Source organism: Thamnophis sirtalis, unplaced genomic scaffold (genome assembly GCF_051295495.1).
Source record: "Thamnophis sirtalis isolate CommonGarterSnake01/CBP01778 unplaced genomic scaffold, rThaSir2_p1.2 scaffold_7, whole genome shotgun sequence".
Taxonomy (NCBI): Eukaryota; Metazoa; Chordata; class Lepidosauria; order Squamata; family Natricidae; genus Thamnophis; species Thamnophis sirtalis.
Genome location: NW_028261387.1, coordinates 32,374,295 through 32,401,600, shown reverse-complemented (window position 1 = coordinate 32,401,600; position 27,306 = coordinate 32,374,295). Strand labels below are relative to the sequence as shown.

The 27,306-nt window shown below is 39.3% G+C and overlaps 1 protein-coding gene across 5 annotated transcripts in view; it reads right to left on the bottom strand.

Moving 5' to 3' along the window:
- The window catches only part of CC2D1B (coiled-coil and C2 domain containing 1B), a 31,443-nt gene extending 6,400 nt beyond the window's left edge, over positions 1 to 25,043 (bottom strand). The window contains exons 1-19 of one of the 5 annotated variants that reach the window (XM_087719661.1): positions 24,912 to 25,043; positions 23,435 to 23,558; positions 20,211 to 20,343; positions 19,951 to 20,051; positions 17,545 to 17,661; positions 16,415 to 16,546; positions 15,367 to 15,673; positions 15,073 to 15,197; positions 13,611 to 13,686; positions 12,355 to 12,465; positions 11,970 to 12,100; positions 10,306 to 10,378; positions 9,349 to 9,482; positions 8,519 to 8,714; positions 6,000 to 6,172; positions 4,553 to 4,678; positions 2,559 to 2,617; positions 1,071 to 1,187; positions 580 to 653 (exon numbers count right to left, since the gene is read on the bottom strand). In XM_087719661.1, the coding sequence (XP_087575787.1) occupies positions 580 to 653; positions 1,071 to 1,187; positions 2,559 to 2,617; positions 4,553 to 4,678; positions 6,000 to 6,172; positions 8,519 to 8,714; positions 9,349 to 9,482; positions 10,306 to 10,378; positions 11,970 to 12,100; positions 12,355 to 12,465; positions 13,611 to 13,686; positions 15,073 to 15,197; positions 15,367 to 15,673; positions 16,415 to 16,546; positions 17,545 to 17,661; positions 19,951 to 20,051; positions 20,211 to 20,343; positions 23,435 to 23,500 (2,251 nt within the window). In that variant the 5' untranslated portion in view covers positions 23,501 to 23,558; positions 24,912 to 25,043. Of the gene's footprint in view, positions 1 to 579; positions 654 to 1,070; positions 1,188 to 2,558; positions 2,618 to 4,552; positions 4,679 to 5,999; positions 6,173 to 8,518; positions 8,715 to 9,348; positions 9,483 to 10,305; positions 10,379 to 11,969; positions 12,101 to 12,354; positions 12,466 to 13,610; positions 13,687 to 15,072; positions 15,198 to 15,366; positions 15,674 to 16,414; positions 16,547 to 17,544; positions 17,662 to 19,587; positions 19,858 to 19,950; positions 20,052 to 20,210; positions 20,344 to 23,434; positions 23,559 to 24,610 lie in introns of those variants that run through there. The other 4 variants (XM_087719662.1, XM_087719660.1, XM_087719663.1 and 1 more) reach the window with 4 other exon arrangements.
- Between the last annotated feature and the right edge of the window lie 2,263 nt (positions 25,044 to 27,306).

Sequence of the window (27,306 nt, the reverse complement as noted above, 5' to 3'; positions counted from 1 at the left end):
TACTGCTAGAAGCAATAACTCTGAGCTACATTTGCACTTGCTGGCTCTGAGCCACTTTAATAAATTTCAGATGTTGTATCCAATGCAGCCCAATTTAAGACATTGCACTTATCTGTGTACTTTTAATATTTTCTTGTCAAAGTAATCCTATTGCAATAATTAGATCAAACCCAACCCCTGGAAGATCATTTTTGAAGGTGGGGGGAGTTTGAACAGGCATTTCAGAATTTAGGTATTACAATAGTTCTTCAATCCCACAAGAGAATTTAGAACTCACCCAAGCAGGAATAGTTTAATATTCATCATCTTAATATTCAACTTTCTTTAAGCTTGTTATCATGAAATGAAGTCAGTACAGGAAAATCCCACTTTTTTATTGCTTTTTCTTCCTGACCCACCATATTATCTGAAAGCCCTTCAGTTCCCTAAAGCTGGCTTTTATGTAAGAATATAAAGTTGGCAAGAAGCATTCTGCAGAGTTAGCTATTCTTGAACATGAAATTCAGAGATTTAAAAACAAGTGGGACAAACTTAAAAAGGAAAAAGGTTCCCCCAAATTACATGTTGGCTGTGAATTACCTGCTGGAGCTGGTAGATTGATTCCTCTAACAATGATTAGATGCATTTCTGTGCTACTGAGTTCTGAAAATATTCTACAAAGCAAGTTAAAAGAATATATAAATAACTCAATTTTCTTCTTTACCTTAAGTTTTCCAAATCAAAAGTTAACAGAAGTGTCAAAATCCAAATTATGGGGGGAATCATAACATGCTATGGGCACATTAAACAGAATTGCAGGGAGACTGTCAAAAGGAGGAGATCTGGACACAACATGGATTTAGCTGACAGCTACATAATTTCTTGTTATGCTTCATTCTGCTCTGAAATGCATATTTTTTAAAAAATTGCAGCTTTAAGGTTTAGAAATATCAATACAGAAGGCCATAGAATGCTAGATTGTTTACTCCCACATTTTTCAGAAGGGATTCATACAAGTCATCAAGGTACAGGAACAAGAGTTTTGCAATCTTATTACTGCTCACAGAAGATCAGCCCTTGGTTATCCCTACCTTACAATTTTAAAGGTTCGTTCTTCAAAGTGATGGCTTGGAGGATCTAACCCCTGCTTCTGGGCGAGCTGTAGGATCTCTAGATCCTTTTTACAATGCTGAGTTAGCTTTTCAAACCTGAAACACAGAGAAAGAAAATGGGATGTAGAGTGGAGGTGACCAATGGAAAAGTACATTTTGGAATAGTTTTTATTTCTTATCCTGTACTTGTTTGTTTGTTTATTGGATTTATATGCTGATAAGCATAGAGTTCCCAACTCTCAAATTCCTGGATAGCACTTCAGATAATATCTTGGCTATTGACAGAAACTAAAAGTAATGTTACTAATGCTGTTGAATAACAATCAAAGTGACTCAGGTTTTAAAAATGGATGGATTTGGAAACCAAACATTTAAGACCATTTCACAATAGATATATATTTAATACTGTACTGGGTATGTAAAAAGCTTGGTTGATAAAGGAAAATATATAAAGCAAAGAACTGGATATCCTTGAAAAAAACCTCCTGAAGAAAATTGTAGCTACCTTGAGTTGGCACTGACAGTCCTAAATTGGTTAGAACTGGTGCTCAGCTACAGATTAAGAGAGGAAGTTTATACCAATTGTTTTTCAAACTTGGCAATTTTAAGATGAGTGGACTTCAATGCCCAGAATTCATGCTGGCTGGAGAATTCTGGTAGTTGAACTCCACACATCTTAAAGTTGCCAAGTTTGAAAAATACTGATTTACACAGAATGTACATTCTGTCAATCTTGTAGAAAAGTTATATACATATGAAACCTATTAAAATTACTTCAATATTTTTGGAATAACATACAGCCATTAAATATTTTTATATAGGTTACAACATTTCACTTGGAATATTCTGCAAAATCGGGCATTATTGATGGGGCCATTTTTCAACAAGCAAACGATATGAGAGTTCTCTACAAAATTCTGCAATTTGCTTCAAATCAAATTTCCTATTAGACATTAGTTTAATAAGACACTAAAATTATGTATAGATTTATGGAAAAGCATATGGCAATTAAATACATTTTACAGTCTGTAACATTTACCTGGTAGATTGACTAAACAGAGTTGCAATCAATTGGACAGTTTATCTTAAAGATACTATTTTAATAGACATACTAAAAAATAGTCCCTACTGAGAAAAAGCATCATCTTACAGCATTTTCTCTTTTTCTCAACAGAAAGAAATGCTTCTTTTTAAAAAATGTAGCAGCTTCTATAGGGAAGCAAAGAAGGCCTGCATAAATGTATCTACAATCCAGGTTAATATGCCAAATGCTATGTCCAGTACCATACAAAGCATATCAAGAAAATTTCCCTAAGCTTCATATAGAAGGCAGAAGAAACAGTTTTCTTCCAAACAACAGAAACAAAAACTTGAAACAAGAAAAGAAAATCTCCCAAGTTACATGCATATTCTGCCCCCAATTTTTAATGTTACCACATAACAAAATATCTTGAACTGCAAACCTACCTTGATGTTTCAGTTACATTTCCCAAATGCATAAATTGTTTGGAATACTGCATACATTTCTATTAATGGAAAGTAGAACAAATGTTTGAAATTGATTTGAAAGGAAATTTATCCAGTCCGATGTGCAGAATTTTGGTTTATTACAACCAAGCAATCATACTGCTACATAATTTAGGATTACACATTTAATGATTTCTACCTGCTTGCAAGAAAAGCTAAACACACACATATCCCTCCAACCCCAATCTTTTTTGCTCCCTCAAATTACTCTGAATTTATGAGGCAATTAAGGGTATATGAATGAAATATGGAGAAAGGATGACACTGTATCGCTGGGTAGTATTTAATCTACTTATAACTTGATAAGGGAGAATGAAGCATCTGATTAGGCTTCTTTTTCTAAAAGTTTGTAAACTCCGCCTTTCCCCACAGCAGGCCTAGCTCCATTTTCTCTACAATTAAATGAGAAGAAATGATTATAGAAAAAGTGAAGGGAAGTGATGGGAAAATATCACTGAAATGGGCTGTAGTTTCTCATGGGATGACAGAATTCCAATCCTAAACAGAGAACAGGATGGCTCATTTCAGACATAACGATAAAACCTAGTTTGCTACCATGCACAAGTAGCAGAACGTCATAATCATGTGGTTTATACTCTTTCATTTTCAGACGTGGCTATAGATAAGGAAACAGAAATGTTTCTTTAAAAAATTGCCAACACACAAGTGAATTTTGACTCTTTGGAACTATAGTTTCTAAAAAGCCAGGCGCAAAGTTCATGGTAATTTTGCCTGGTTCAAACAAGCCAAAATTTAAATCAGGAATGCAAAAATGTAGACTCAAAGCATCCTTTTGCAGCATCAGGAACTCAGGCCCTTTGTGGGGAGGGGGATTATGAATGAGTCACCCTTTTTTATTTGCATTTTTGAAGCTTTAAAAAATATTAAGGGTAAACAGACTCACAGAAATGGAACCTAACCCAATCTACTTTTGGAATGCAGCCCTGAAGTTGGTTAGTCTGATGAATCCTTCCAGCTGAAACAATTAGGGCATTCCTGAATTAAACCAAAAGCATTGAGAGGTCCTTGGTGCTCTCTGAGCTTGGCTGTTTTCTGGTGGACGTTTCATTACCCAAACTAGGTAACATCATCAGTGCTGAGAGAGAGCAATTCTTGTGGCTCATCATCGGTCAGCGCAGCTGGCAGCAGAGTCAGACAGTGAGGAGGTTGGGGAGGGACATGGGCCAGTCCTGGAGGCTGGGGAAAACTTGGACAAGGGCTTTGCATCAGAGGCAGAGATGGAGCCAAGGCCGTCTGGCAGTTCTCAGCTGCCTTCAGAGCTAGACAACAGTGAGGAAGAGGAAAAGCTGGAGCTGGAACAGTGTGCACATGCGCAGAGCTGCCAGAGGAACAGCCAAGAAATCATGGTCGACTTGAGAGTAAAGCCACAGGTGGACAATGAATGGCCTCTCCCATAAGTAATAAAAGAGGAGTGAAAGGGGGGTGGGCTTCTGCAGAAAACAATTTGTTTGTTTCAGGAGTGTGAAGATCTGTCTGTGAATCTCAGAGACTCTGTGCCAAATCTTTCCTTGCACAGCACTGCGTTTGGAAAATATTTACATGGCAGCTTTCCAAGCTAGATAAGGTCTGTGATCATAAATCCACGTTTGAAAGACAGTTTACCAGGCCTTGCTGAATGTGAATGAGAGGAATTCACATTTGTTTAATAAAAGAGGTTTTGTCGGGACCAGGAATCTGCTTCATGCTTTTTGGGGAAGCTTAAGTCAGAACAGCACCCAAGATCCCTCATTTCAACTACAGCTAAAAATAGTCTCTTTTAGCATTCCAAAGCAAAGCTGTATGCAAAGGCGAAGACCGGTTCTCCTCTGCCGCCTTTTTGCTTCACTGGACTGGAGAAGTTTGAGGCGAGAAAGGATGTGATTCTGACACCCGAGACTTTCTAGGGAACTACAGTTCAGACCACCTCCACTCACCTCATGCTGGTCTTTCAGGAGACTGATGAGTTGAATGTAAACTTCTTCTACTTTCTGAGAAAGTCTAAAGTCTTCATGATGTATGAAAATAAAATCACCCTCGTCATCCGTAGGAGGTGAAGGCAGCTGTACAGAAGAACACAGAACATGTCAAGAGATTCCCTGGAAAAAGTGTTGCTGAGATAAAGAGAGGCCATTCAGAGGAGAAAGGAAAAGACTGGGGAGAAAAGGTCAACCGAACACTTCTCTTAGAATATCAACTTTGATCTCAAGGGCTCATGTGATACAATGTACAGGTAGTCTTTGACTACAACCCTTCATTTAGCGATGGTTCAAGAGTTACAATAGCACCAAAGAGAGTGACTTAAAAAGGGTCCTTGCCCTTAACAACTATCAGTGTTCCCATGGACACAGGATCAAAATTGGGGCTCTTAGCAACTGGCATATATTTAGGAAGGATGCAGTGTCCCAGGATCATGTGATCTCTGTTTCACAGCTGGCTTCTGACATGTAAAGTTAACGAGGGAAACGGATGGTTGTACAATTGGGTGCCACTCACTTAACAATAGCCTCACTTAATGATGGAAGTCCCTGTCCCTATTTAATTATAAGTTGAGGATGACCTGTATCTGTTTTCATGGACTAGCAGGCAACACTAAAAAGCAGTGCTACATGACACTGAATGGCTTTCAAAGGCCAATGATCCATCTAGGGGAATGCTGAGTGACTCCCAGTAATTGAGGCAGTGAGGAACTTTGCCTGCCCCATCTTTCCTAAGGTTTTGGGGATAGCATTTTCCATTAGCAATTGTGAAACAATATTTAGATTGACTCCTGAATTGTTGATCAGAAAGGTCAGCAGTTCAGTGGCTTGAATCCCTAGCGCCGCATAATGGAGTGAGCTCCCGTTACTTGTCCCTGCTTCTGCCAACCTAGCAGTTTTAAAGCATGTAAAAATGCAAGTAGAAAAATAGGGACCACCTTTGGTGGGAAGGTAACAGCGTTCCGTGCGCCCTTGACGTTTAGTCATGACGGCCAGATGACCACAGAGATGTCTTCGGACAATGCTGGCTCTTCAGCTTTGAAACAGAGATGAATACCGCCTCCTAGAGTAGGGAATGACTAGCACATATGTGCAAGGGGAACCTTTACCTGTACCTGAGTACCTGAGTGTGGAAAGGGTAAGGGATGTTTCTATTATTCTTTACCTTCTCAGCCCAAAATGTTTCGAACTAACTCTGTATCTATAACACTGTACATTTGTGAGAACTTGCAAATAACTGCTATTTCAAGAAACCATGGCTTCAAAAATCCTGAATTATATGAGGATGCAACCATTAAATTACCTCTTTCTTCACCACCCAGTTGAACTGTTCCAAACATAGGAACAATACATTATTTTAAACAACAACACATAAAGACATTCGAAATAGGCCAGTCTTGCTAACCTTTGAAATATCTACCAATTTGCCATTTTTGGCCATCTCAATTTTTGGATCTAAGCTCTTGGCTGTTCTCAGGTAGGCCTTGGCTTGTTCAAGATCATTTTTCTTCTTTGCCTGAATTGCAGCTTTGAGGTATTGTTTTTTTCTGTTCTCTAAAAATTCAAGATGCTCCTTGGCTGAAAGGAAACAAAAACGGTCCTCTGTTTAAAAAAATGTTTCAGATGCGGATCTGACCCAAACAACAAACTTTCGTGCTTTTCATTTAATCACACAGGCAAATACACAGAAAACCATTGATCAAATATCATTGTACAAAAGGACGCTGAGGTTACACTGCGCAAGGGTGAGAATAATTTTAACTTTATGAAAGATGACAAATATGTCAAAGCAACCAAGTACATTTTTCACTAAGGGGTCTTTTACTCATTCTGGTTTTTAAAAAAAATAATTCTTATAGGAAGAACCTCCAGTTTCAAAGACAGAAGATAGGGTAGCTATGTTTGGCCTTCATCTCTGAACTTCCCTGAAGCATCCGCTTGGAAGACAGCAGAGGTATAAACCACCTTTTGTTTCTGAGAATCTGCAGCAGGTCTAACCATAGTGCAGATTAGGGTGTAGTACAATTTTTTGTGGGTTCCCCCCAGCAGTGGGGTTCCCTACCTTCCCTACTGGTTCACAAATATGAGTGCACGTGCCGCATCTGTGCATCGGCCTCTGCACATGTGCAGTGCTCATGCATTACGTCGGGGCGGGTGGGGAGAGGCTCCCGCAGCCACTGCTACCGGCTCACTCGAACCGGAAAGAACTGGCTGAATACCACCTCTGGTTCCCCACCCTTTCCCTTTTCAGAACTTTACTGTTTTATACTGTTTTAGGGCATCCACTACAATTTTTGCATACTTCTCAACTTAAAAATTGGGAGAAAACATGTCAGTTGTAATTAAAATCACTCCAGGGCTACAAAGAAAAGGGATCAGGGAGAGTCACATTTCACATTTCACATTTTATTGAGATTTATAGGCCGCCCTTCTCCCTGAGGGGACTCAGGGCGGCTTACAATCACAAGGGGAGGGGGTGCAACCAAGAGACAAACAATAGTGAACAAAATAAAATGGTAAACCACAACATGCATTCAACAGTCAGCACTCGGGCGGGTAAATTGGAAACCTATCCCCAGGCCTGCTGGGAGAGCCAGGTCTTGAGGGCTGTGCGGAAGGTCTGGATGGTGGTGAGGGTACGAATCTCAACGGGGAGCTCGTTCCACAGGGTCGGAGCTGCAACAGAAAAGGCTCTCCTCCGCGTAGTCACCAGTCGGCACTGACTGGCGGATGGAATTCGGAGGAGGCCCAGCCTGTGCGATCTAATCGGTCGGAGGGAGGTGATCGGCAGAAGGCGGTCTCTCAAATATCCAGATCCACTACCATGGAGTGCTTTAAAGGTGGTCATCAATACCCTGAAGCGCACCCGGAGACCGACAGGTAGCCAGTGCAGCTCGCGGAGGATGGGTGTAATGTGGGCGAATCGCGGTGCGCCCACTATCACTCGCGCGGCTGCATTCTGGACTAACTGCAGTCGCCGGATGCTCTTCAAGGGCAACCCCATGTAGAGCCCATTGCAGTATTCCAGCCTAGAGATCACAAGGGCTCGAGTGACTGTTGCGAGAGCCTCCCGGTTCAGGTAGGGCCGTAACTGGCGGACCAGGCGAACCTGGGCAAATGCCCCCCTGGTCACAGCCGACAGCTGATGGTCGAAAGTCAGCTGTGAATCCAGGAGGACTCCTAAGTTACGGACCCTGTCTGAGGGGTATAAAATTTGACCCCCCAGCCTGAGTGTTGGAATGTCAGCCAAATTATTGGGAGGGAAGCACAACAGCCACTCGGTCTTGTCCGGGTTGAGTACCAGTTTGTTAGCGCTCATCCAGTTCTTAACGGCCTCAAGACCCTGGCTCATCACGTCCACCGCTTCATTGAGTTGGCACGGGGCGGACAGATACAATTGTGTATCGTCCGCATATTGGTGGTATTTTATCCCGTGCCTCCGAATGATCTCGCCCAGCGGTTTCATGTATATGTTGAAAAGTAGGGGGGATAAGACCGAACCCTGCGGCACCCCACATGTTAGGGGCCTCAGGGATGATCTCTGCCCCCCGACCAACACCGACTGCGACCTGTCCAAGAGGTAAGAGGAGAACCACTGCAAAACAGTGCCTCCCACCCCCACCTCCCGCAGTCGTCGCAGAAGGATACCATGGTCGATGGTATCGAAAGCCGCTGAGAGGTCAAGGAGAACCAGGATGGACGCATGGCCTCCATCTCTGGCCCTCCAGAGATCATCGGTCAATGCGACCAAAGCGGTTTCTGTGCTGTAACCAGGTCTGAAGCCGGACTGAAGTCATATGTGGCATCGGGATTCAAACTGCCCATTTGTTCTAATACATCGGAGCTGTTTTTATTCTCACAATATGGTGTAAACTAGAACAAAAAATAATATGACTGCTGGAGTCAGGTCTCTGCAAACCTTACCAGCTGAAGGGAGATGCTCAGTAGATGGTGATCTCTCTGATGCTATTGCAGAGATAGGCAGGGAATGATCTTTCTCTGAAGTGGAGTCTTCCTGGGTTACAGTAGATTGCACCACTAGCGGCTGAACAATTTGCACAGGTTTTGTAGGTAGTGGGGTGGGTTTGGGGGCAGCTGGAGCCTGTGTGGAAGATTCACCCTACAGAAATGAAATTAAAAGCCATGTGCATGAACACTAAATATAAGAAAATGACCAATAGTGAACACATAGATTGTCCAAAATAGAGAAGCCTCATCCTTAAAATGTGGCCTTGTCACAAAATGATTGAACGCATCCTTCTCCAGTTTAGTTTTAAGTTATAATTTTCCAAAATTCCCATAATGTATACTGGCAGGGAATTTCGTAAATTTCAGCTCAGCATGTTTTGGAAGGTGTCAGAGTGGAGAAGGCCAGATTTGGAGTACTCCATTATTCAACATGGGATCGATGAGATTATGAACTAGTAATAGGAACTCAAAATTTAAATCTTAACTGACATTAACAAGGCAAGAGTAATATTCAGCCTTAAACAACCACATTTTCATGATCCTCTCTGTCCTAAATCAAAACAAAATGTGCATCAATACATTGCTTAAAGAACTGTAGGATTAAACTAATTTATTTTTCTTCCTAACATTTTTCCTGCAAGTTCAAGGTCGGCTTTTTTTGAACCAACCAAGTGTTTGTGGTTGTGACAGGAAGTCACGTGACGGCAACCTGATGCCGCGAGTCTGACATCCGTGCTCTGGACTAAACTGGTTCTGTTAAGCTCATATTTATTTTAGTAATATACCTCATCATCATCATCTTTGTCATAGGTTGTTTCTTTCTCCTCTTCCATCTTAATCAACGTGTTAGCATTTTCCAGCATTCCAGAAACTGTGCTATGATCATCTATAGGAGACATTCCAGGAATTGGAGGAAATCCTAACAAAATTCAACAACAAGTCTCAAAATAACAGAGGGAAGAAATATAAACCACAAACATTTAAGGAAGTCATGATTTTAAAAGGGAAAGAGTTCCCTTTACATTCAAACATTTCAAGATCTTAAAATTTGTGGATTACAATGATAGCCCACAAAACAAATACCAACAATTAATAGTATCTCTGAAAAAACTCTAACACAAAAATCCCAGCAATTAAGTTGAAGCTGAATTTTAATTTACTCTAAATGGAAATGTATGAATATCAAAAATCAGAATGACATTCCACATCCATTATGTTTATACATAGGACAACTTTCCCATATTAACTATATGGTTTTAGATATGGACAGAATGTTGTTCTGTCGCATAATTTTATCCATTTATACTATAATACTTGTGATCATCCCAGGTAAAAATATTGCAACTTCATCCTCAAACTTTGCAACATAAATGAAATATATCAGCAAAAGTGCATTCTCCAGAACGCCACATGTGTGAAGGGTTATTCACAGTTCTCATTTCCATAAAATCCAGAGTGTTCACAATGGTAGAACAGAGGGGCGGATTTGGAATAATAGCAATTTTTACAATTTCTGCCAATACAGTAAGGATAAAGATTCTTAGGGAAGTAAAACTTTCAAGCATTTGTTTGTTGTTAAAACCATTCGCATGATTTAGAGGTGACAACAGGCCATATTTTTCTGCACATTTCGTAATGCTGTCTCAGTCTCACAACAATCTGCTGAAATATATTTGGCACATAGAAAATGTTTATGCTAGGATATTTCTCACTAGGCACAACCCTGATAGTTACCCACTTACCAGGGGGGACCGGTAGTTCAGCAAAGTTCACTTTTCTTCCTGATTTATGTGCTTTTATGGCATCTTGATATTGCTGCAATCAGATATGTTGTTTAGAGAGAGAAAATACTTATTTATTCCTCATTTGCTGCCAGAAATCAATATGTCTTTGAAAATTCTCTTGGAACAAAAGAGAAGAGTATGTCTTATAGAGATGCATGCACATATTAGGTACATAAATATGAATTGTGTGTTCAGATTGGTAGAAAAATGCTGTATTTAACTTTGTATCATGAAGTTCTGGTTCATTCAGGGATTCATTGAAACACACAATTTGACCATGTAACTTTTGCATGAACTCTATTTAAAAAAACACTTATGTTACACAGTACACAATTGTCAATGGCTTTTTTGGCAAAGAATATTAACCCATGTCTTTGTGATTTAATTTGATGTGTCCTTATACCTGCTTATTATTCAGAATTAAGTCCCACTAAGTGCAATGGAGCTTACTCTTCCATAAAGGGGCAAACTATTCTAGTTCAGTATGAAAGCACATTTTCATACCATGTTGTGTAGTGTTGTACAGAAAACAAAGGAGCCAGGTTTGTCTAGTGGTTAAGATGCTAGAATGGAGGGAGATGGGAAACCTGAATCCCACTTCCCTAGGCAAGAAAGCCAGCTGAACAATCTTAAACAAGTCAACAGCTCAGTCCTAGGAAGATGCCAGACCTGCTGTACACAGGCAGTGCTCAATTTATGCTCATTCACTCAGTAAACTTTCAAAGTTATGATGATGCTGAACAAATGGTTTCCCTGGAAAGTCAAAGGGGAAGCCAGCAGAAAAATTTGCAAGTCCCTGGGGTAAGTCTCTCCCACCACCATACCCTCGTCCAGCCCTTTTTGGTTTCAACTGTTGCTGATTTGTACTTTTCCAACCGCTACTGCGAGGCTTTTCTAGCACTGTTTTGGATGCTGCTTAAACCTTAATGGCCCTTATATATCCCCATACACCCTCCCTGAGCCTCACAGTGCCCTCCTCACACCCTTATTGAGCCTTGTTCAATCCCTTGCACTCTCTCACTGTGCCCCTCTTACACACCCTTGCTGTGCTATTTCACATCCTTCTGAGCCCTCCCCAACACTCATTGTGCTTTTCCTGCAACCTTACACACCCCCACAAATTGTCCATGAGGCTTGCCACGCCTCCCTCCCACTCTCTTGCCCTCCCGTACCTGGCAGCAGCCATTTAACTGCCTGCATGCTTTGCTTATTAGCCACTTGGAACTTTCAATTTCCTGTGGGTTTTCCCACTGACTTTGTTTTGGAAGGCTGACAGGAAGTTGCTTTGCTTAACAACCATGAAATTCAGTTAACAAAAGCCACCTGGACTGCAGAAATTGTGATTTCTGAGCGATACGGTTGTGCTTTATAACCATATTGTTTAGCGACAGAAATTCTGGTCCCAATCATTTGCCATAAATTGAGAACTGCCTCCAGTTACAGTTTAAGACTTTGGATAATTCAAGGTCGATTTGAAGTTAAAAATAAAATAAAATCAGAAAACAACCTCTCAATTATATTTTGGTGAAAAGGTGCTAAATCTATGCCTCACAGGAAAGACATTAGAAACGGGGAACTATTGCTAGCATCAATTGAACCCCACCCTTATTTTTATTTTTAACCTTGGCTATTCTGTCGTGCATCCTACTTTTCCGGCCATCACCATTTGCTTTGGCTTGAGTTGCTGCTGACTTGTACTTTTCCAGCCTCTCATTCAGAGCTTCTAGCACCGTTTTTGGCTGCTGTTGGGAACCTATGAAATGCATGCAAAAAACATACCATAAGAGCACAGTCATGGAATGTGTAGCTCTTTATTTTTCTGTAATCCAACCAGTATTACTTATTGATAGAAAAAAGCTAAAAGAAGCTTTACTTTTTTGCAATACGTTTATTTTAAGGTTGCCCTTAAAGACAGCCACAACAACCACACCCACAACAACAACAGCAAAGCAACTGTGTTTGCAATTTTAATACTATAGCTAATTATATCTGTAAGACACATCTCACCTGGCTCTTCGTAACCTTGAAAATCCGGTTTAGTTACAAGCTGACAATTTTCCACAGGTACAGATAGAGTTTGTATTGAGGGAGACTGCACGTCTTCTGTACTTTCAAGTTCTGAAAAGAGCATTTATAAAGACCAAGAAAATATCTGGCTACATTTCATAATAAGCCAGGGCATGATAAATTTAGTTTAATTGGAGCACAATTTAATTAGACCCCAAGCAAACAAATGAGTACTAAGAATGCCACAGATTAAAACAGCCAACCTAAGAGCTATCTATCAAATATCCAAAAAATCCTTTTAACTGAAAATAATTTTAATAATTTGTTGGCTGTCCAAAAAGTGACAACTGGATGGATGCAAAAAAGAGGCAATGGATTATATCTGTTTACTAGGAAAACCAAAAAGGTATATTTATTCAAAACAAAACAAAAATAGAGGCAAGAAACGAGCACACCTGAGTTATGAGATTACACGGCTTGAGCAATTCAAGGCATCCAGATTTAGGCTTAAGCAGATCCACAAATAATAATAATACAAATGGTCCACAAGAAAAACGGCATATAGGTAGTCCTCGGTTTATGACTACAATAGAGCCCCAAATGTCTGTTGCTAAGCCAAGCAGTTGAGTTGGGCCCCATTTTATGACTTTTTTCACCACAGTTGCTAAGTGAATCATGCAGTTGTTATATGAATTTGGTTTCCCCCATTGACTTTGCTTGTTGGAAGCCAATTGCAAAGGTCACAAGAGGTGATCAATTGAGATTCAGGACAGTGCAACTGTCATAAACACAGGCCCGTTGCCTAGAGCCTGAATTTTGATCACTTGCTGCAACAGTTGTAGGTGTGAAAAATGGCAATAAGACACTTTTTTTCAGTGCCATTGTAACTTGGAATGCTCACTAAATGAATTATTGTAAGTCGAGGACTAGCTGTTACGGAAGCAACATTAATCGGGTTCCAAAAGAAAGAGGATTGAGAATCATGTAGAACTTTTTGCAAGTCTTTTAAGGACACATGTGCAATGTGTACAGAGTAACCTAATAAAATAGATGAGAAAAAACCCATATTTGCTTCCAGAGTCAATTTTTAGGTATTGGAAAACAAACTTTAAGGTATTGGAAAATTTTAAACCTGAAAAGTCAAAGCCTCCGTACTCTTGGGGTTTGCATACCAGGGTATCAGAAGGTTTTGGGCTGCAAAGAGGCCTACTGCCATTCTTCATACTTTATCCAAGAAGAAAGAAATTATTTCTTACTTTCCAGGGCAGGAGGCATATCCCTGAGGACTACAGGCTGCCCATTATCCAAGGCTTCTATAACCAGGCTAAATTTCTGAAATATAAAAATAACGTCTCGGAAAGTTAAAAGATGTAATATACTCTTTTACCAAACAATTCACAAGGCAGTAATTTCATATAGGACCCCAAAATATTTTCAGAATCCTAAAAAACTACTTCCATTTAAAGTAAAACATTCTTGAGCTTCTACTCTTCTGAGTGACAAAGATATAATGCTTAAAAAAATCAGAACAGAAACAATATGGGCTTTTAAAAATCAATAAATTTCACAATTAGCCTGAAGTCTTATTTTTCCTCTCTCTGCGATACTGAAGTTAGACCCTATAATTTATGCCTACCACAGGTACATCTATCTTATTTCCTAGACTATCATTGTAATTGCAAAAAATTCTTAATTATATCAAGTCTAGATAAAGTGGGCAGCTGAAAAGCTGAAAGCCAAGTGAAACACATACTTCTAATTTGGATAAATTATTCCGATTCCATAACGTATTACTGTATCTGAACACCATATAGATTTTCTAACTTTCATTTTCATGATTCTAACATTTTATTTCATTGTGGGTTTATTTTATTTGATTTCTATAGCCACCCATCTCAACAGGTGATTCTGGGCGGTAGTGGTACTAATACATAAAGAAGAAATCATTTTAAAGCTGGGTTTATACATTGTGCTAAGCCGTAATATAGTTTGCCTGGTTTTAATTTAATATAGTTCTGATTAAATCCATTTGAAATAAACTAGGCTTATTCAATTAATCATAGATAAGCAAAGGTTAAGCAAATAATAGCTTAGTGCATCTCTGAGCTCAGTTCTTGGATCACAATTATACGTAGCCATAGTGGCTTTTAGAAAATATGGAATATTTAGATACAATGGATTCAAATCCTTCAGCCAGCTCTATTTCACGTACTGTAAACAGTAGAACCTCTGGTCACAACTATAATTCGTTCCACAACTTTGGTCACAACCTAATTTGGAAATTTGGCACTTACAAAAAATAGTGCGGAAGGGGAAATTGGCTGCGAAACAAAAATTGTGAATTTTTTGGTTGGAACCCGATTTGGTCGTGGTCAGAAGCATTAATGGCCAGAGGTTCTACTGTATAAGGAGATCCTTGGGATTTCAATATCCAGGTAACATAAAGTTGCTCAGAGAAGAATAAGTATTTTATTGCAGTGGTCTCCAAGTCACTGCTGTCCAGAGTTGTTGAATTACCACCCAAAACAGGTAGCACAGCCAATCAATCAAACAAACAAATCATTCTCAACTGGGCGTGAGGGGTTCTGTAGCCTAGATTATTTTAATATCCAGAGGGCATCTAACTGTGGAAGTCAGGGAAGAATGCAAGACTCAAAAGACCAACACAAATTCTGGTCTGATAAAGCCACCTTGATTTGTTGATTAATGAAGCCTCACCTTCCCAGTCCTCATGTATTCTTTTGCCTTCTCAAGGTCCCCTTTCTGTTTAGCTTTCAATGCTGCTAATTTGTACTCCTTCTCTCTTGTCACAAGCAGTGCCCGTGTGTCAAGATGTTTGGAATCTGAACAACATAATAAAGTGAGCCAATAAAACATCTCCTATAGAAGAATAACCATTTTTGGCCCTCGCCCCCACATCTGGAACAGAAAAGCAGGAACACGCTTATTTTTGAACATCCTGTACACAGAATGGGTTCCTGATGAAAAAGCATCAACTATAAAACTACTTACCATTTTCCAAAGTAGCTTTTGTTCCTAGGTCATGTGTGTTTACATCCTGATCCTCGACAGCAGTTCTGTTTACAGACAACTGCTGATCACTGGGATCTGTCAATTTCTGGGCTGCTGAGAGGCCTTCCACGCCTTCCTCCTCAGGTAATGGCACTTCATCTTGATCAGTTGAGCTTTTAGGCAAGTCACTCTGAGGCGTGGCCTGTGGCACAGATGAAGAGCTCTTCCCAGATGCCACAGGAGGTGGCATTTCTTCTTCATTCACTTTTTTGCCATTCTTCAACGCAGTCAGCATGGATTCCAGTGTCTAGCAATTGCAAGGCAACACCAAATGATAAGTTTAACAACTCTTTTTTACAGATATCCTAATCAAGCTCATTCATTATAGACATACTGGCAACATATTCCACAGAGCTAATAAAAGAAACATATTTTAAAGCACCTCAAAATAACTGTAGAAATGTGTAGTTACAAAATTAAGGAAACTTTCTCTTCTCAGTTACATGTGTATCAATTTTCTTAATATATCCCCATCAACATATTTGGGAGTTTCTAAATGATCAAAAAATATAAATTGTAACAAATCAATTAAAACAGAAGTGTTCTTTTTATACTTTTATTCTTTAGTTTGTGACACTTGGCTAAAAATACCTATAAACTATTTGAATTCAAGACAAATGTTTAACATTTACCCTCAGCTAATTTTAGATTATATTTTCCCCCAAATAGACACACTGATTCTTTTAAAAATGACTATATTGTGCCTTTTACAATGATTTTTAAAGGTTAGCTAAATATCCAGAATTTATTTATTAAATTTAGCTTGCTAAAGGAAATCATTGTCTAAGATAGTTTTTACTTTATGCAACAAACATTAAGAACTATATGTAATTTATTCCCCCAACTTTAATCTGTACCAAATTTTAACAGAATATGATTAGCATCTACATGATGCTCTCTTCTCAGCACATTCTGTGGTCCTCCTGGCTTGTTTGAACAATTCCTCCCAGGAAAAATTCAGCATGTCGGTCAATATAATCCGACATACCTTGAGACCTCGCTCGTATCGTCGCACTTTGGCATTTTCACCAGCCTCCTTTGAGTTCAGTATTGCTGTCTTGTAAATAGCTATCCTGTCTTCTACCGTCTTCTGCAATCCACTGGAAACAACAGGAATCATCTCGAAGAAGAAAATAAAGAGAAAATAAAGGAGGCAAAAATAAAATCAAACAGGCCACTCAAGCATCCATACGAAACTGTTACTTTGAACATGGACAGCTTGGACATCAGACTTAAAACCAAAGATCTTGAACAGAAGAGCATTTGTGTCCCAGCACCTCCGGGCCCTTTGCCCAGAGAAGCTGCAGATGGTGGGCGGGTACCTCTGGAAATTATGCAGACACAGGATAACTGTAGGGAGAATTTAAGGAATTGGAAGTCTCAGCCATTTCAGGGAAAGGCTGGACAGACAGTTATTTAGAGTATAAAAGGACTATTCTTCCCTGTAGAAATGAGGGTGCAAAGCAGTTCTTAACATTATGTCTACTTATAAAATTATTTTCTTCTACTCAAGCACTAGTCATCCAAGAAGAACCAGTAGCAATTACAAACATTCTGCCAAGAGACTGATAGTGTAAGTAAATGTCAGCATCACTGCTTATCATCAAAATTGATAGCAAACACATCTCACAGGGTAGTTCAAAGGGAAAACCACCACTATCACACCAGAGGAAACACATGAACAGAAGAGACTGTCCTGAGATGATAATCTTCATTTATATTGCCTACAGACTGCTTGTAGGCTGACTAAGGGGCCCTTAGTCATACTTATTTGCAACCCTCCAAAAGATGTGCTCTAAACTATTCAGACAATATTGCTTTTTATTATTCTCTCCTTTGAAAATGTTAATGATTTTTTAAACTGCCTTAGAACAAATGCCAAAGGCTACAACAAGGCTATCTTCCAGCACACGAGGCAGAAATCTTTTAAAAAGGAACAGAACATCTCACGCCCTTCAGATGTTTTGGACTGTAACTCAATTAGCCAAAGCAAATATGGCCAGTAACTGAGAACAATGAAAACTGTATCCAAGGATTGGGAATGTATTTATGATATGAATACACTGAACAATTTGGGGTAAAGCAGGTGATTATATTGTTCCTTTCGGCCAGAGTTACCTGTGTTGGCATATCAGTGTGATGCTCTGTGGTTATAGGAGATGTTCCCGTTGTTTCTGTCTCTCTCTCTCTGGTTTCTTCTCCATGTTCCTCTCCCAGGACTTCCTGTAACTCTGCCTAGAATAAGAACCATGGCAGTTATTGCTACAAAATAGCTATTGCTGTTCCATGTTAAAATGAACTACAGAAAATTTAATGTATCTTCCCACACCTAGTGCCCTATAATTCCTAAATAGCAGGAGCAATAAGAATACACGGAAATAAAGACTGTCTTAAGTGCCACTAATGGATGAATTTCTGAAGTAAAAAATACTTTATTTCATAATTATAAAATCCAATAATAGCAATAGCAATAGCAGTTAGACTTATATACCGCTTCATAGGGTTTTCAGCCCTCTCTAAGCGGTTTACAGAGTCAGCATATTGCCCCCACAGTCTGGGTCCTCATTTCACCCACCTCGGAAGGATGGAAGGCTGAGTCAACCTTGAGCCGGTGAGATTTGAACCGCCGAACTGCAGCTAGCAGTCAGCTGAAGTGGCCTGCATTACTGCACCCTAACCACTGCACCATCTCAGCTCTTTTATGATATAAAATGATATACGTATCATATACAGGCAATCGACTTATGACCAACCATTTAGTGACCATTCAAAACCACAATGGCACTGATAAAATTGACTTGCAATCTGTCTTCACTCTTACAATCGGTACAGGAACCCCAGAGTCACGTGATCAAAATTTGGGTACTTGACAAGTGGCGTATCTGTACAATGGTTGCAGAAGGCAGAGGTCACGTGATCTCCATTTGCAACCTTCTCAGCTGACACGCAAAGTCAATGGGGAAAGCCAGATTCACTTAATGACTGAATAGCTTGTTTAACAATGGCAGTCATTCGCTTAACAGCTATGGCAGAAAGGTCATAAAATCAGGCATGACTCAATTAATTGCTTTGCTCAGCAATGGAAAACTCTTGTACCGGTTATAAGTTGAGAACTACCTGTAATATGCAACTAGTTAATTTAACTAGTTAAAAATTATGTTAGTTAAAACCTGGTATTTGTCATGGGAGGCAAGGGGGAAGCATTCTGGAATGATTTTTTTTCTAAATTCAGTGAAATGTGTTATTTAAAGGCATCTAATAGATTTTTCACTAAATTATGAATCGGTGCAGCACATTCCTTTATGAATGCTAATCACAACCAACAAAACAAAGTACCACAATTCAGCACACAAAGAGAACTACCCCTGCATTAATTGTATATAATCTTAAACAGAAACCTGGCTGCAAAATTGAACTGTAGATGTGCCACTTCTTAAAGCTGCAGCTAAGAATAGTTTTTTTCTTGCAAATTCTAGCCTAGGCTCTCAATCATGATAAATTTATGTCAACATCTTTGGCTACATCTTTTCTTCAGAATTGTATCTTGACAAATATTTTAATTTGTTGTAGACATATTAAGTATGGAAAAAAGCTTAAGCACAACACTACTTTCATATTTTCAATTTCCTATACTTTTGCATCCTTATTATCTTCTGCAGAGATATGAAAGGATAGCAAAGTTTGTTTCATATCATAAGATGGGTTTGCTTGTTATGAAACCAAACAGAAATATTTTTCCTTAAAAAAACCAAGAAATCAATTTACTATTCCTAAAGCACACAAGATATTATATATTTCTATTGTACACATCCATGTGTATCATTTCTGTCCTCTGACTCCCAAAAATACCATTTCAGAAGACTAATTTGATGTGATACAGTAGAATGTTTTAATACCATAGCTTAAAACAAACCAGAATTTCTTGCATTTCCCTCTTAATACTCCTCAAATGCAATATTTGAGGCAATACAGTACATATTATCAAGGGGCAAAGGGGCTGCAGAAAATTAAAATAAAAAAATCTTAAGGAAAGGAACTCAACATTTATAGTTACAAAAGGTAATTCCCATAAAAAGAGCCGAAGTGGCGCAGTGGTTAAATGCAGCACTGCATGCTACTTCAGCTGACTGCAGTTCTGCAGTTCTGCTGTTCAAATCTCACCGGCTCAGGGTTGACTCAGCCTTCCATCCTTCGGAGGTGGGTAAAATGAGGACCCGGATTGTTGGGGGCAATATGCTGACTCTGTAAACCGCTTAGAGAGGGCTGAAAGCCCTATGAAGTGGTATATAAGTCTAACTGCTATTGCTATCATATCCAATATTTCTTATAAGCATCTTGGTACATTCTCAATGAATTTCGCTTCAATTCTCATAATTTTTCCAACCAACATGACTGCTTTCTCTTCTGGCTGCAGATTATAGGATTTGAAGTTTAATTTTGCCTGAGAAAAATGGTATGAAATGATGGTTCCTCTTTAGAACTAGAGGGGGGATAAGCAGTCTTCCAGCAGACTCCCATATATACCAAAAGTTCGGTATCTTCCTCCAGACCTTCATCATCATCATCATCCATGTCCTTCATGCACTCAGCAGCCATCTTTTCTATATGACCCATGGGCAAAGGGGCTGCAGAAAATTAAAATAAAAAAATCTTAAGGAAAGGAACTCAACATTTATAGTTACAAAAGGTAATTCCCATAAAAAAAGAAGGGAAAGATCGACAAAACAGCAGTTAAAATGTGGTACACAAGCAAATATTCTTAAGCTTTTCCTGTTTGTCCTTACATTTTCCTTTTGGTTTGGTTTTTCCAGTAGGCAAATTCTCTCCAGTAATAGCCGCTAGCTCAGCTTCTAGATCCCCATCATCTTCTAGATCTAGTATCATCTCTTCAGGATTGAACTCTATAAAAAGACCCAGCTGTTGATCGGAAAATAATAACAGGGTTAGTATCCATATTGCACAAATGTCTATGCAGAATACATTAAATTGGTAGCACTGCTTCTAACCTGTTTCATCCAATACCGGTATACATTTCACGAATAGGGACTCTATAACAAATACTATCCACTTACAGAGTTCAATGACATTTTATAGTAACATGAACTCTAAATTGAGATTTGAAAGATATAATATTTGAATAACAACCTTCCTTCTAGGAACCAAAAGTGACATATACTTTCTTCTCCCATTATATTCTGTGAGTACACCTTAAACTAAGAGATATTTGACCCCAAATTATCCATTTACGGCAAGTGGCAATTTGGGATTAAAATTCTTAGATTCTCTAATCTAATGTTCCTTAAAATGGAACAGGTTCTGGAATTTGGTTTCTCTCCACTACCAATTCATTCTTGCCCATCAGTATGTGTGTGCGTGTGTGTGTTCACACACACACATATGTGAGATGTTTTGCTTCAATTATTTCTAGTTTCAACTATTCAGAATCAAGAAGCAAAAACAATTTGACTTTCAGTAAGAGTTTGTACTCTTATGTCTGTGAGTCTCAAACTTAACAACTATTTCTAAGGTCTTTTTGTTCTCAAATTCTGGAGTGAGAGATGTCTGTTCAAGTGGAAAATCTGTGTAATTTCCTTCTTTTTGCAAAGAGCTTAAATAAATATTAATATTTATTTTAAAATTCCATCACTTCCATTCCCCACTTATATAATGAATATAATTACCAACACAGAGAGCACCAAGGACCCCTCAAAAAAGAGAGAATGGAAGAAATGTGAACGTGAGGTTTACCCTGGATTATCACCCATGCTATGATCTGGCACCCAGTCCATATTGTACCATTAAATGTTTTTTTACTTGAGTCTGCTATATTATACAAAGCAAAGAGAGTAAGATAATTATCTTTATCCATCTCAGGACCACAAAGGAAAAGGAAGTTCAAGAAATACATTATATGGTTAACATTTTACAAATCAACCCAACACTCCTATGTGTTCTAGAAACACACAAAAAGATCTGCCTTTGGAACTCAAAAATAAGGCAATTGAACTACATATTCCAGCTGGATGCAGACTTCATTCATTATGGCAAAGGACAGGTATAAGCTAAATGCTGGGACTACAATTTCCAGAGAGTTAGTAGGAATTGGTTATTCATATTCTATGAAATTCTTTATAATATAAACAGTCTAGCTTCCATTCATTTTTAACATTTGTATTTTAAGTAAAAATAAAAATATCAAGTTTAGGAAACTCTACTCCTAAATGATAGAGGCCTTATTTAAAAAACAGCTGAAATAAATTCTTAGCAATAGCCAATACTATAGCTTCAATCTGAACTACTAATGCTGATCGAAATCCAAATGCTGAGTTAAACACACTTATGTTTATTAATTCAATGTCCTTAAATGAGTGCCTAATTTTTCTCTTAAGATTTACAAATTGTTTATTTCCTTGTTTTAAGTTTGCAATAAGACTATGTCTCCCTATTACCTTATTTAAATACCCTCTAGAAGAATAGAAGATCTATCTCCCCTGTGCTACTTTACCCTCAACTTGGGTGCCCGGTATTTTTGCAAATCATGCCTATTAAAAGGATGAAATTTAACTATTCTCTTCTTTTCCTCTTTCATAAGATCAGATCCAATAACACTTGAGCATTTTTACTCCTCCCTATAATAATACCCATTAATATGGCTATTTGTTCTGCTTGTACCACTCAAAACAGGCTATTCAATTTCTTACAAGGCAGTTTAGAAAGCTACTCTGAACTTTGTCTACATGTATAGTGGAATTGTTTTCTAAGCAGCCACAAGTTTCTTGCAAAAAATGTGGCTGCTTTAATGAGTCAAAGAGAGGTATTTTCCCCCTTTAGCTGCATATTATGAACAACTGTACAGGTAGTCCTCAATTTACGACCACAATTGAACCCAACATTTGTTGTTAAGTGAGACATTCGTTAAGTGACTTTTCCCCCCATCATACGACTCTTCTTGCCACAGTTATAAAGTGAATCACTGCAGCTGATAAGTTAGTAAGTCGATTGTTAAGTGGATCAAATCAAATCAGATCTGGCTTCCCTATTGACTTCGCTTGGCAGAAGATCACAAAAGGAGATCACGTGACCTTGGGACACTACAACAATCATAAATATGAATCAGTTGCCAAGTATCTGAATTTTGATCACATGACCACAAGGGGGCTGCAATAATTGTAAGTGTGAAAAAAGATAAGTCACTTTTTTTCAGTGCCGTTGTAACTTTGAACAGTCACTAAATGAACTGTGATAAGTGGAGGACTAGCTACATTGTATACTGTACTGTATGACAAATGTAAAAAAAAAAGCCTGATGGATTTGATTTCACAGATACATTGTTTCAGGCATTTTTTAAAAAATCCTTTCCCTTCTGATTACTGAAGGACTTTGTTTTTATAAAGAAATGATCAATTTAATTCCACTACTTTGCTAAGTCAGGAAGTTATAGTCAAATTTCTATAAAATAGCTGGCATTATTTAGATAACAAAGGCAACCACCACCTTAGTGCACTAGTAGCAACTATTGTCAATCACAAAATTTATGAAAACAAAGAATAGATTCAAATCAGTAATCATCAAAATTTCAGTTTTTTTTTTCATATTTTAAAGAACAAACTGTCCTCTGAATTAACAACCATACCCAATATTTGTGGTTTAACTTTTTTTTGTTAAGAATCTAGGATACCTTATAAGAAAATAACTCAGACCACTCCACAACTTTAACAAGAGAAAATGTTATGAACCACTTGCTGGGCTTTGGGTCAGATTTGATGTAAATCTAACAAAAACCTGAAATTGCAAAAGGCTGGATGCATGAATCTCAGTCAATTTGTGTCTCTTACCAGTACATAAATTTCTAAAAATTTAAATGGTGGGTTATTGAAGAAATCTCTTACTTCTTAAAACATGAGGCCCTTCAAGGCATCTCCGAATTATAGTTACAAAACCACACTCTATGTAAAGGAAATCATCTTTAACTGATACACAGCAAAAAGGACTAATAGAAGAAATATACCTGTTTTGCGGCAGCTCCTGCCTGACCCTTGGCCTGGGGGCTTTTCCTGGGTCTTCTACCAAGCATGCTGGTTTATCAACAGTCAACAAAGCCAGATTGCAGAATCCAGAAAGTTAAAAATTACCTGGAGACAATGAGATTCAAATGTAGCAATATATATTTGCAAGAACACCATATAGACATTCTCAATTTAAAACCAAACCAAGAGCATCCTGACTGAAAAAAGTCATCAAGATACTAGAGTGCTGCCATTCCCACTTTTAGATCTTAATTCTAAAATGTACATATGGTTAACTCTGTTTTCTTAGTACAAAAACAGAGATGTGCATCATTGCTTCTAGAATATACATATGGCTTGAATTTTCTTCTTCTAATAAGGATAGAAAGCCAGAATTATTTTTTTAAAGATCATGATTGCATAACAAACCCTAAAACAAAAAACTCCCATACTCCAAACTGTTTACAAATCTAATGAGTAATATGGAATAGAATATTTTCAGCCTTTGAGGATTGGGGAGTGGACAATCAGAAGCAAGACTATACTTACAGCAGAACATATTTGTTTAGGTTAAGAACTCAGGTCAATGTCAGAATACCTTATTTTTAAAAAAGCTAGAACCCCAATGATCATGTATATACCATGGTCTTGGTTTTCCGTTTATGCAGCAGGAAGCAAACCCTCAGTTACTTCCACAAAAGCATCATCAAGTTATTTTTCAGATAGGTTGGCCTTCAACTTGCATAATTCTATGTCATCTTGGAGATTACAGCCATCAAAGGCACCAAGTTCTAAGGAACTGCTTATTGCCTCCAAAATCCATTCCAAATTCATTCGGGCCCCACTTAACCCCTAGACCAGTGGTTCCCAACCTTTTTTTGGCCATGCCCCACTTAAGCATCTCAAAAATCCTGATGCCCGTGACATATAATTCTTACTTTACTCAAAAAGTGAACTCTACATGCGCGGAGGAAGCCTAAAAGGCCATTAACTTGGTTTAAACAAGGTTTAAATACCCCCCATTTAAAAATCAAATCGCCCCCACGTTGGCCACCATTGCCCTAGACCTTCTGCATGGAGAAAGAAGGGGGCCACTGCCGCTTCTACAGGGAAGACAAAACTTGAGTTCAAGCAGCCTGACCTGCCCTGGCCCACTCCCACCTGCATCACCAACCTACCAGATGACTTGCACCTCTGCAACACCCAGCCGTGTCTTCTCAAGAGGCAGAGCCCCTGTTCCTATCAGCTGACCTCAAAAGACAGGCCGATTTAAACAGTAAACAGTAACAGAGTTGGAAGGGACCTTGGATGACATCTAGTCCAACCCGTTTCAGGAGGACCTTTTCCCCACGGTCAGATACGCCCAAGCAAGCGCGCACACGTGTGAATCCACACACCCAGCCGACAAAGGGACTCAGCAGCCTGCTAGGGGGCTTAAACCCAAGAACAGCGAGCCGCTGCTTTCAATTCATAACAAACCTTCCCACTGAGCAGCAGGAGGAGGAGGAGCAGATAGCAACTGCTTTCTCTCGGGCTCCAGGGAGATGGGAAGGCGTCCTATTATCTCCCTTCCACCAAGGCAAGCGGCCCGGGGAGGGCGGGAGGTGGGGTGGGACACTGCTCCACCTCCTGCCGCAGCCGACGGGCTGCCCAGCGGAACAGGCAAAAAAAAAAAAAAGGCCCCGGCGAGACGAGCGCCTCCCCTCCTACTTCGGACTCAGCTTGGGGCTGCACCAAGGGGCCCCGCAACGCGCAGGCGCGGAGGTTTATTCATTTTAGAGAGCGAGCGAGATGGAGGCGCCGAAGTGGGCGGAGCCTGGGCGCGCGAGGCAAAACAGGGGACTGTAATAATTGACTCCGAGGCCGAAGCAAGAGGGGAAGACAGAGGGGGGGGGAAGAGGCGTGGCTGAAGTACTGTTTGCCTTTCGGTGAGGTAAACGTGTAGCTCACTCTTCCAAATAACCAGATGCTTGGACTTCAACTCCCATCATCCTTCAGCCGAAACTAGTTATGGGAGTTGATCGAAAACATCTAGAGCAGGGGACTCCAACCTTGGCAACTTTAAGACTTGTGGACTTCAACTCCCAGAGTTCCTCAGCCAGCAAAGCCTAGACCCAGAGGACGCCAGGTTGGGGAAGATCGTTCTAAGGGCTTTTTATGTTTCTATAATTATAAATTCTACAATTATTTAGCAACTCCGGTTGATTTTTTTTAATGATGTTTCTGCCGCAGAGCGGGAAATCAAGTCTGAACAGCCACTTCTGAGACTTCAGACCTCTAATAAAAGTAACTACTCAAAAGTAGGTACTGTAGGCCCAGAATTGGTAAGGCCAGAAGATGATGGTTGGTTCTTTCAGGCTGTCTGAAATAAAAGCAGCCCTAGATCTATCTTGTAATGGAAACTGGCTTTGCTCACTTGAGTTTATCTTTACAGTGACAACTGATGCTTTTGATCCTCTTCGTATTTTCTCCATGATACACTGGTTTTATTGCGATCTTCATTGGGTTGTGCTAAGTCATCATGTAACTTAAGTATATACAGTATGACGCCATCCGCAATGGTGGCAGAGCAAGATTTATGAAGCATTCAATTTTTAATAATTTTATTTAAGATGATTGTTTCCAGATAATGCAATGACTCACTACAAATGGAGATAATTGCTGGAGGGCCATAAAATTCTCCTTTATTTCATATTATTTTATTCAATGTGTGTGAAACCATCCAATGGGATGGATGCAGGGGTGGGTTTCAAAAATTTTAGCAAGGGGTTCTCTGCCCGGTTGCTGGGTGGGTGTGACCATGATCTAGTCAGCCTCTTGCACCACAGCGGGAGTGTGTGGAGCGTTTTTGCCTTCTCTGAGCTCAAGGTTTTCCTCGAGCTTCTGGGAGAAAACAGTCTCCCCAGGCCCTGGACTTCCGGTAGGCCCGGTTTTTGCCCTCAAGTTCCGGTGCACGCCCTGCACTTACCTGCATCCAAAATGGGCGGTGTGGGGACTCCTGAGAGGGGCGGGGTAGACGGGGCCAGTCAGGAGTGGGATTTGGGGGTTCTCCCAACTGCACAGAATCTTAGAGGTTCTCCCTAACCCCTGCAAACTCCTAGCAGCCCATCCCTGCATATGAATCACTAATAGGCCCATAATCTCTCTCTCTCTCCCTCACTCCTAAATATAGGTAAGAGTGCAAAATTCATGTTCCTAATGTGGTTTCTGTAATTTTAGGTTGGCATGATTAGTTTGCACATAATACTTGGTGTAAACCAAGAAATTAAGGTTTCTTGACAATTCATAGTTAATGAATAACCAATGTAACTGGTTAATCCAGTCAATAGTGAATCAGTGATTGAGACAATAATGTACTGGATGATGACTAATAACCTGAGAACTGCTATTAAAACTCCATTTGAATGGAGTGAAACCTAGGTTGAAATAGACTATACTTTTCTCTAAAGATCTGTTCTTGATCCAAGAACAAGCTGCCTCATTTTTTTAAATGAATGAAAAGTGATTTCATTGTCTCTTGAATTACTTCAGTGCTTTATAAACAGAATTGCCTTGGAGCTTAAGCCACTTCCAAACTAGACCAGCAGGTTTGTTCCCTGAAATTACTAGATACAATATTGTTTTGTTATTTGCACTAGCTATCAGACTAATCAAAGTCTTGATATTACATTTAAACATTGTAAATAGCTGGTTATCAAAGATGTTATTATTTCCAGAGTAGTTAGTTGCACGTACTTAAAATGTTCTGACGAGGAAGCATTTTGTTGTATGTTTTTGAGTTATTGGATCTTTCCATGCTCGGTAACTTTTATTTTCCTAGCTGATTTTTAAATGCATTAAAAATTTTCCATCACCCTATCAGCCTTTTTAAATA